Below are 11,065 nucleotides of genomic sequence, written 5' to 3'. Positions count from 1 at the left end.
TGTAACATAATTTGTTAAGAAAACTTAAAAAATTAAGTTAAATCTATAAATCTTCAAAAATTCTAAAAGAATAAATAATTGTAAACCTAAAATTTGCATTTTGTGCAGAGAATTTCATTCACGCAGTTTTAACCTCTGTCCAAGTCTAGAACCCACATCTACAATGACACTTAAAATCAGACTCACAAGCACAATTCGCCAACACACTTGACGAGAGAAAAACTTGACATGAGGGCGAACAGGAAAAGCATGCTTCTGTATTATTGAAGGAAAAAAAATATATAAGACAGGAAGAAAAATACGCAAGTATACATGCCGCATACAAAGGCCTTGATGATGCAGTGAATCTGGGAGCTTCTACAACCCCAACCAGTTGATAATGGATCGCAGTTGCTGGTGGTGGCTTGATGCACAGCCCCAAGCAATCCTAAAGCTTGATGGTGGAGCCGAAAAGAGAGAACGAGAGAAAAGGTTTCAGCAGGTTTCACTCTTTGGGCCTGCGTCGTAGTCCAGATCCTTGCAAGCTACGAACTGCAACTCGCACCACACCCACAGCACTCAGTTGCTTGGCATCTGCTCTGAGACTGGCACCTTGCACAACAGGCACATCAGCTTCACTGACGTTCAGCTGCACCCCCACGAAGTATGCCACTCCACCTGTGGCACTTCGCACTGGTGCGACGTGTAGGTGGTTCCAGAATGGTGTATTGTCTTTCCTGCGAAAAAACATGGAGGCCGCACTTAGCTTCTGTTTTCAGCTACGGCGTTGCAATTTAGGCTTTGTGGGTGGCTTATGCTCGCAAGAAGATGAAGAAACAAAAATAGAACAACAAAAAGAAAAAAAGAAATAAGAGCCCGACTTTGTCCAGCGCAAGATGATGATGCCATGCTTACTTGTAGTTTAAGATTCGCACAGTGTAAGGCCGCTCTGCCTTGATAGCTTCACGTATCTGCGAGATGCAACATTTGGAAAGGTGAGTACAATTATGCACGACTGGGAACTATGGTTTGAGAATCGAGAATACGAGTTTGACAACAATTTCTAACAAGCGCCTTTTGAAGATGGAAGATGAAGGGATTGTCCAAAGACACTGAAACAATGGAAGTGCTTCTAATTCCAAGGCATGGTCTCGTGACAGATCGACACATTAACGAGGAAGCAGAAACAATGGTATACGCAGTTAGAAGTCACTGCAGCCAGGTGAAGAACGCGATTTATTTGATGCAACATTGATATGAGAAATTATCCGGCACATTGGATTACCTCGCGCACAGCCTCCGGATCCGTGTCAGGGCCCTGCAGAAATCGGCAATTTCGACCGACGACTTCCTCACGGCTGTAACCTGTTCGCACATAGCATCCAAGGTATAAGTTACAATGATAAGTTTCCTTCTAATTGTTTCCGACACTTCAGCAAACGTGGTGGTGAACACTTATGTTCGCCATTACGAGTGCGTGTATAATGCATGAGCGAGGTTACAATGCTGACCGGTCAGTTCGCAGAAGACATCACTGGCATGGACGATGGGTGTATCTGGTAGATTTGGATCAGATCTGAAGCATTCACGAAGGATAAACGGTTAAAACAAAGCAAGTAATTAAGCAGTGAACAAATATCGGGCTGGAACAATGAAACTGACTGATTTTCAGCTAAACGAATGGCAAGGTAATAACAGTGAAACAATTGAACTTATTCAGAAATTTCTAACAGGCGATTTGCCTGAGTATTGCAGAACAGGAATTGATGACGCAGCGTTGATTGCTTACAGGATAAGACTCTGCTGAATGCGTGTCAGCGAAAGCATTAACGATGAACTCACCACGCCTTTTGCAGCGCTCTCAGACAACCCTACGCGTCTATTTTTTTCGAGTGCACCTTTCACTCTGCTTAACTGCGTAAGCTCGCTAGTAACTTTTTCAACTGCCAGGGTTGCTTTCTGATTCACACCCTCATTCACAGGGAATAGCGAATCCTCATCTTCCACATCTGTCGCACAATCAATCAGAGTCAATCCTCAGACCCGCATCTTATGAATCTACCACAATAGTTAATTGCGTAGAACTAAATGCCAATACAAGCCCTTCACCCTCCCCCCAAAAAAACACTGGTTTGTTGAATACGTGACAAGAGAGTAAATACGACCTTTTCCATTAAAATGCTAAGTTTGTCGTCAAATGCTAACTCATACGCAAGAAAGTTTTAACGTTACAGCAATGCAGTGCGACGACCAACCTCTGCCCCTGGAGCTTGACTTCGACAAATTATCATGTGTAGACTCGCACGAATCCAAACGAGCCACATCCGTGTATTCTTTGGCGGACAGAAAGCTATCATTCATAGCGGGCAGCTCTGACAGTAAAGCTTGGGACGCAAGGTCATCAGCAATGGGCGTCTGCACGCCCACATAATGAATCACCTGACCATCACTTGAGAAGATGGGCGCCATGTGAAACAAGTTCCAGAACGGCTCCTTATACTTGGTATAATTCAAAATCAGCACTTGACACGCCCTCTCCTCCCGAATTGCATCCCGAATCTCCACAACTGTCCTGCGGTCGGTATCAGGCCCTTGAAGGAACCTACAATTTCGACCCACAACCTCGTCCCGCTCATACCGCGACATCCGCAAAAACCCCTCGCTGGCGAACACGATCGGGTGGTCCGGCAGGCGTGGGTCGCTTAACACAAAGTTGTACTCATGTTGGCCCAGCGCCTGTCCAACCTTCTCATTATATGCGCGGCTCAAGCTGTCCACGAGGTCCTCTAGCTTTGGCGACCGCCTCTTCCCGAAACTCCCTGACCTACCTCCACTCCCTTCACCCATCCTCAATTTTTCCCCGGCGGCCTCCATCACAGCAGCACCACCACCGCCACCGCTAAGAAACATGTCGCCAACTCCCCCAAGCCGCACAACCTCCTTCCTAGTCGTTCCGCAGCTTCAGAGCCAGAAATCCGCTCTCACGCTTCATAAACTGCGTTTCTCAATTGCTGCTGGACTTCCAACTTCCTCCATAGAAACTTTTCCCAGGCCTTGAGTACTGGTGTAGACTTCGATTGGCGCAAAAGCCTAGCCACAATCTGATTCTCGCATGCGAAACCCAGAACCTCAAAGCCGAAGTTGTGCCGCGTGGCAATCGGAAATGGGCGTAATGGGCAGCAAAAAGAGTCTACGAGGTGAGGTGCACAAGAACATCGACACGTCTGATGTTCAGCGTCGTTGCGTCCGGTTTTATTCGACATTTGAGCTCCTCGATGAGATCGAATCTGAAGATTCCTCTCCACGTCAGTCGCTGTAGTACGAGGTTACTGCTTTTATCCTGACCCACCCGCAGTTACCTGGAAAAACCCGAACGGCCTGGAGTTTATCTGCATCCGCAAGAAGCCTCATTTCGAGATCGTCTCGCGATCACGTTGCCCACTTCCGAAAGATGACCGAGGCTACGGCTGTGATGCGAAAACCATTCATTCGATCACCGTGGACCTCATTGCGTGGTAAACCCACGATTGTCAGACGCAAAAGCCGTAAGGGTGAGACTGCGCCATCTGCCGCAAAAGTGCCCATCCTGAAAAACTGCGCGAATTGGGCGCCAGCATATAGCAGGGATCAGCAGCTGCAAAATTTTGTGAGAAGGGTTGGTGGCCAGAGACGCTGCAGAGCAGACGGCGACGACAACGACGACTAAGCTTTTCAACTTGCGGGGCGCCACAAGCGGAGCTGCTGCGCAGGATCGATGCAAGACCAAAAGCCTCCATGCCCAAGCTTTGTCTGATTCCTTCAAGTCCCGGGCTCCATCCATGCTCGGAGCTGACGCCGCATGCTCCTTCCAGAAATCCCTCCTCCATGATTCTGTTGGGAGAGTGACGCTTTTGTCGTTCCAACTCTACTCAGCTTGTGCGCGTCCATGCTCAGAGTGTATGCGTGAGTGTTACTCGCAGAAAGTTGTGTTTGTCAAGCTGGTATATGTTGCTTCATATTACCAAGTGTTTCTCTGATGGTCACTTTCGAGTAATTCGTGTGCAATTTGAACTGATTTTTTTCTCTAATGGCCGTCTTTTTTGAAACACAACTTGAAACATAAAACATGAAACATAAAACTTGAAACATATATACACACATTAAAAATAATTTATATCTTTATATATATATATATATATATATATATGTGTGTGTGTGTGTGTGTGTATATACTCACACACACATACAGACACACACGTGTATTACACAAGGTGTGAAAGATGGGGGAAAATAAAACATTGATTGCAAAAGTAAACCGTTGACTGGTGATCAGTTTAGTATTCATGTCTGAACATGAATGTATTCATATATATATATATATATAAACAGAAAGAGAGAGCGAGAGAGTCGAGGACATATTGCATTGAAATAAAGCAGTGCTTTTTTCTGTATGGATAAGGGAGAGTTGCAGTAGATTTGATCCGCTTGGCAGGGAAGCATTTGTTGCACAAGACACTGATATTGCTGACTGGGCACAATCACCACTTTTGATGTCTGTATTTATCCATATGACAGCCTAGCAATACATTCATCTGAAGCATCCTCTTTCAAGGCACACCTTCGCAAACACAGCTTGGTGGACAGAATCAACTCCTGGCTGACGGCAAATCTTCAGCAGCATCGGAGACAACGAACAAATGAAGCGTGTGTCTGCTTGCTTTTCTTAGCTCTCGGACATACCAAAAAAACACATGAAGTTTTCGTTTTGTTTCTGTGGTCTTATCTTGTTTGTTTCTTTTTTTCTAATATGACCAAGTTACACATCATAACACAACAAGTTACCTAGAGATTACATGGTTTGTCCAATCTGAGTAATCTCTGGTTTGTCCATTGACAGTCGGGTAAGGATTGATAAAATCTCCTGTGTGAGTGTTGAATATAGGCTGTTCTACATGAGAATTTACCTACAAAAACATGGGGTATGATGGCCTTCAATTGTGAGGCTTCTTGTATTTTACAACTGGTTGTCAAACTTGATCACGAATACTGAAAAGCATCTACCTGTATATGTAGTGCATTTTCACATCATACGCTCTTTACGATATGAATATATATATATATATATATATATATACATACATATATATATATATATTCATTTTATTATAAAAACGTAATATCATTAAAGTAGTTTATGCAAGATTTTTTTTATTATTTCAATCAAATATTTAAGTAACAACGCTTGTTTTAAATGGAATCACATAGTAAAACTATTCACTAATTTATCATTTTCTCAGTGCAAAGATAAAATAGTAAAATTTTGAATATCGAAAAAGGAAAATGTTCAAAAAATGTACGGATATGAACTAGATATAACTTTGAGCTTTTATAACAGCTTTTTGTGTTTTTTCTAAAAAGTTTATTGCAAAAGTTATTGTGCACATACCTATAAAAAGTGGCCACTAATTAATACTTGAACTTTCATGAAACTTTTAGATCTTGTCTTCTCAGATGATTTGATCCTATTCTTAATATTTACTGCTCTGCTGTTTGAAGATTGCCCTACAATAGAAACTGTAGTTGTAGTTTTTGAAGTTGGGTTTTGATGACTTTATATATCTGATCAAAAATTAAGAAATATGTGTTAACATTGTTGGTTGAAAAGGTGTTTAAATTAGAATTATAAAATGCATTTTGTGGGTTAATAACTTTAAGTCATCCATATGAGAAAGATAAACAGAAAACTTATTAGACATATTCAAATCTAAGCTGTAAAATTGAAGGTAGATGAGAAAATCATCGTAGCTTAAATTTAAATTCTCCCTACACTAGCTTATTAAAGACTAATCTAGTTCTATTAGCCCTCAAAAATTAAAAAGCTTTTGTATTTTTATTTTCATCTCTGTTATGTATTTTTTGAACTTATTTGTGATACAAGTAGTTTTAAACACATCATTAAACACTTATATTATAAATAGTATCTAATAACTATCCTACATATAAAGCATGTAATGAAATATATCTATTATATACAAATATGAGGTATAATTTATTGCATCAACAAATATGTATAAATAAATATTCCATTGGATGATTAACAAATACAATACATTAAAGAAATTGAAACTCAGGATCTTAACTTTTATTGTACTTTCCAAATGTGTAAAAGTGTACACGTTTTTTAAAAGACTTTTAAGAAATGTGTACAGTTATATGTACAGTTATGGTACTTTCCAAACGTGTAACAATTACATATACATAATATATTTACATGTCCAACCATAACTACACTATTTTATTAAATCTATAAGAATCTTTGAACAATTTTTTTTCACATTATCAATTTTAACATTCCAAAAAATCTATATTAATATCATTTAAAATCTGTTAGAATATTAAAGAATCTTCTAAATATTTGTGTTTTTCTTTATTAAGAAAACTCAAGAACCTTCTCAAACCTTTATTGACTAAAAGCTGTATAAGAGTTTATAAGAATTTTTTGAAGTTTTTTAAAAGTTTTAATAGAAGAGATATATTGTATTTTAAAGATATTTAATAATGTAAATTATAATTAAATTTTGTTCCTTGCATTTCATAAATGTATTCTTCAATGTCTTTGTAATATTATGATTTTTTTTTTTATTATTTTAATGTAAAATTTACAATAAAAATAACTAGATTGATTTATTTCTTTGTTTATTTATATTTTAATAAACTACTAAAAAATAAAGATTAACATATAATGAGAGTAAAATTTATGATTTCAAAATTATTTACTCTATGATCTCAAAAATAAATTATAAGAATATTACAAAAATCATATCAAATTAAAGAAATTTATTTTAAATATTAATAATGTTACAAAATTATAATTATTTATGGAAGTTGTAACAATTGTTGTTTTAGAGATTGCATATTAAATATTTTGTTAGGATTGTAAGACATGCTTATAAGATTGCACACACTAATTGAATTCATTAATTACATTATTTTACACCAACCGCCTAATAACCATATCTTTCAAATTGTGATAATGTAATATTTAAAAATCTATTATATTTAGCATAATTTATATTTTTTTAGTGTTAGTTAAAAAACAACTCAATTTCTTTAATGCTTGAACTAATATGACTAAATATTATTTTGCAATCAATACAACTATCTGTTACTTATCAAAAACAACATGAGGTCAGCAAAAGCATGAAAGCAACAACTGAGAGAAGATAAGAGAGACATTTACAATGTCATTATTAAATCTGCAGAGATAGTTCAAGGTGGGGCCATAGAAGGTAGAATACCTAAAGATGGCTTAGTAATTACATTAGTAGTTGTAAACTTTAATAGAACATATGTTGGTAGTGGTGTCATATGGCGTGATTTACAATCTGGGAATATATGGGGTATCTAGCTATAGAGAGCTTAGTTTTAACTTATTGGCTAAGCTCCAATAAGTGATTTATTCCACCTTTAACTTATATACAAAGTCTTGGCTCTCAAAACCTCTTCACTTTATATAAAATATCCAAATTATAGCAAAATCCCTCAAAATATATTTTTTCCACAAAGGATTTCTTTTTTTTGAATTTTAGAAATTCATATGTCTTGATTCAACTATTCAATTTTTCTCAAATTTCTAGATAGTGTAGCACTTATTCCTAAGCTTTACTACAAAAAAAAAGAACTATAAATTCACTACCGATCTTTTGGCATCTTAGAAATCCTAGTAGATGCTTTAAATCCAAATTACAAGCACCTGAATACTGTTTTCTCTATATCTCAAAAATCCAAACTCCAAATGCTACAAAATTTGTGTATAAAGTTTATTAATATGATAACATGCATTCTTAGAATTTTTTAGCCAAATTTTTTTCAAATTGCTTAAGATATGGCTCGAAACACAACCACTAGTAAATCGGGTCACTTACTGCCCTTAGATTGCAAGTATTGACTTCAACTTCTTATAACTATTTCATCCAAGATTAGAATTCATCAAGCAATATACAAAAAGTGTAGCTGAAAAAATGCTCTATTCAATACTAGTCGCCAATCCTTCATTGCTTTCCAAATGAGTACGTTATGTCCAAAAGAGAGAAAGTAGGTACAAAACCCACACCCTAACTTTGAGCAGCTATATCTTTCTCATAAAAACTCCAAATCACCCAAAATTTGCTTCAAAATCATAATAAAAATCTTGAAATTACTAAAATTAGCTTCCAAAGTTTGAATGGCCTCAAAAGAGTAACCCTAATCCCTAGTAAGACCTCGAGCAATGTCCTTGAAGCCCATTGGACATGATTTTTTGCCCATAAGAATGGAGATTTTTATTATCCATATGGATGCCCTAACTTCTCTTTTTTGCTACCAAGACCCCTCTCCAACCCTTTTTTCTAATAAGATTTACATAATATATGTCCTAAACACCAAATAAAAGAAACAAAATAAAATTTTAAGAATCACCAATATTTGATGAAGGTGGCTCTAATTATATAAAAACTTTTATCAACTTAAAATCAATCTCAATGGTAGCCCTTTTAAACAACCTCTTCAAAGTAGTAATCTGATTATATTTTGTGTCTAACTAAAATCTAATAATGTGGCTCTTACTATATTGTGTAGTAAATTGTACATTAAATATTTATGTGCATTATTTTTACATTGTAGCTGAACCACAACACAACAATGGACAAAGTTAACTTGTGGTAGAGTAGCATTAGGCTAGAGGCTATGTATTTTGAGCACATGCAAAAAACAAAGTTCATTATCTAATAATTTGTGTGAGTGTTACTAATTCTAATCTCTTTACAAAGCTCTATCTTATGTGTGCTTATTATCCCGATAGCTCAAGTAACACTATCACATTATAATCAATACACAAACAGGGATAATTTGCTACAATTGACATTTTTATTGAAGACAGCACAATATCAGAGCTCAATCTTTAATATAATAATTCAAAAAAAGAGTCAAGCCAGTGAAGCCCTCACACTTTATAACTCTGCTCTCATCACATCTTGGTTTATATTGTCATATAAAGTAGATCCACTAGGGAGGTCCAGCAAAACTTGAATAAGGAGGGGGCTCTCAAATCGACTTTACATGTGCTTGCCCAATATCCATATTCACCACTCATTTTAGAATTATCACCTCCTATTTTTTTTATAATCCCATCAGACATCACATTTTTGTCCTCACCAAATCCCTCTGCTAAAACAACATGATTCTTTGTTTGCAAAAACCATTAGAAAGCAACTTGGACACCATCATTATTATTATTATTGTATGCTGGCAAGAACCGAGCTCAGAAACAAAATTTCTTGCCAAATGAGAGATTGGAAGTATCACTGTAAGACACTTTTTGTGAATAATTTTTTTTTTTGTTATTTGATTGTGATTCTTTACAAAATATATTTTGTTGGGGAGGTCACGCTCTAAACGGTGGTGACTCCCAGTAGAGTCGTGTTTGTTCTGTTTATGATGGAACAGTAGTCTACAACATATTCGTTACTACTTTGGTTAGGATTCCAATACACCCCCTTAGCAAATATGCGAGGACGGTAGAGTTTCTCCTCCAAAAACACCAAGCGACGATAGATGCGTGGTGATTTTTGGACCACACATGGGCTTCTTAAGCAGATCTGCATGCATGTCCTGTGTAGGGATTTGACGGTAGTAGATGAATTGTGTTTAAGCTCTAATGATCTTTGTCACATTTCCTGTGTAGGAATCTGTGGGAGTAGATGAATTGGAGCTTTTGAAGAGAGGTGAGTTCGCTCAAAAAATGGTACGGCACTACAATATGCCTGGTGTGGTTATAAAATTTCATCGTGTCAATTATGGCGAGCGCGGACTGATTGTCACAGAAGATTTGAGTGGGTGCCATGAGGTCATGTCGCAGAGTGTGAAGAAGATGCCATAGCCAAACCACTTCGGAAGCAGCGTTAATCTTTTGTACCGTTCATGGGGCAATTGTTTCAGCCCGTAGAGTGTTTTATGGAGGCGACAAATCATATCAGGTTTTGGAGGTGAGATGCCTATGGGTGAATTCATGTAGATTTTTTTTTTTTTTTTTTTTTTTTTGAGATGGCTGTTAAGAAACGCCGTTTTTTACATCCATCTGGTAAAGGTGTAGATTGTGTTGAGCAACGAGGGTAAGAAGCAATTGGACTGATTGGATACGAACCACCACAGAAAACTTGTTATTGTAGTCCAAGCCGAGGACTTGGCTGAATCCACGTGCGACTAACTAAGCTTTGAAGCGGTCGATGGTGCCATTTGGTTTCAGTTTTAATTTAAACAACCACCAACACGTGATGGGATGGCGACCGGAAGGAAGTTCAGTGAAGTTCCAAGTTCTATTCGCAGCATGGGAGTTGAGCTCGTCTTCAATGGGGGATTGCCACTGTTTTGCTTTCGGAGAGTAAATGGCGTGCTGGTATGTTGATGGCTTGAGTGCAACGGAGGGCAACTGAGCTTATATGGCCCAAACGTCGATGCCACAAATATGTTTTGGTGTTGAGCATTGTGTGATTAACCTGGATTGTAGCAGATTCATAAATCATTGAAGAATACTCCTGGAGACGTTTTTTCAAGGATCGTCCTAGAATCGGGTCTGACTTCGCATTTTGGCCCTCTTGCTTGGATATTGCAGCAATGCCGAAGGCTGGTTGGAAGAGCAGTGCCTTGTTTCGCAACTAGTTTGGATGTGAAAGTGCAGAGAGGGACCGCAAAGACCAAGTGGGAGAGGTCACCGCTTTGAGATTACAGGGATGGCCGTCGATAGGAAGGTTCGCCCTAGTGAATGTTGATGAACATCATTGCATGGAGACATTGCCAAAAGAAGGGAGAGACAAAGTAGAGCTGTGAAACAGCGACGCCGAGTTGAACTGATTTGGTGTGAGAGGGTGTGGTAACATTGAGACAAAGTCATTGTCATTGGTACTAAAGTCGGATGCAACATCAAATTTTGAGGCTTTGCTGTGTACGGATCCCGGGTGGCAGAGAAGAGGCCGCAGTAGCTGGGTGTGCATGTTGCTGGTTATTTGATTTGCTTGCAAGACAGAATGATTTGGTTCCAAGGTTGTATCCAAAAGGTACAGTTTATCAGAAA

The 11,065-nt window shown here is 38.0% G+C and overlaps 1 protein-coding gene and 1 long non-coding RNA gene across 3 annotated transcripts; one reads left to right on the top strand and one right to left on the bottom strand.

Moving 5' to 3' along the window:
* Positions 1 to 237: 237 nt before the first annotated feature.
* On the bottom strand, positions 238 to 3,193 carry LOC112292499 (protein TWIN LOV 1). The gene is made up of 6 exons (XM_024541045.3): positions 2,235 to 3,193; positions 1,769 to 1,988; positions 1,491 to 1,555; positions 1,265 to 1,344; positions 895 to 950; positions 238 to 716 (listed from the first exon to the last, which is right to left on the bottom strand). The coding sequence occupies exons 1-6, from the start codon at positions 2,887 to 2,889 to the stop codon at positions 485 to 487; spliced, it is 1,308 nt and encodes a 435-aa protein (XP_024396813.1). The 5' UTR covers positions 2,890 to 3,193; the 3' UTR covers positions 238 to 484.
* A 6,346-nt stretch (positions 3,194 to 9,539) lies between these two features.
* LOC149987721 (uncharacterized) lies at positions 9,540 to 11,065 on the top strand. Of its 2 annotated transcripts, none has more exons than XR_016506609.1 (3): positions 9,540 to 9,980; positions 10,241 to 10,390; positions 10,607 to 11,065. It is a non-coding gene; the product is annotated as an uncharacterized LOC149987721 (long non-coding RNA). The 2 variants fall into 2 exon arrangements; XR_016506610.1 differs by having other exon boundaries at positions 9,571 to 9,980; positions 10,147 to 10,390.

This window comes from Physcomitrium patens, chromosome 15, assembly GCF_059467195.1.
Source record: "Physcomitrium patens ecotype Gransden chromosome 15, ASM5946719v1, whole genome shotgun sequence".
Classification (NCBI taxonomy): domain Eukaryota; kingdom Viridiplantae; phylum Streptophyta; class Bryopsida; order Funariales; family Funariaceae; genus Physcomitrium; species Physcomitrium patens.
This window is presented reverse-complemented; position numbering and strand designations above follow the sequence as displayed.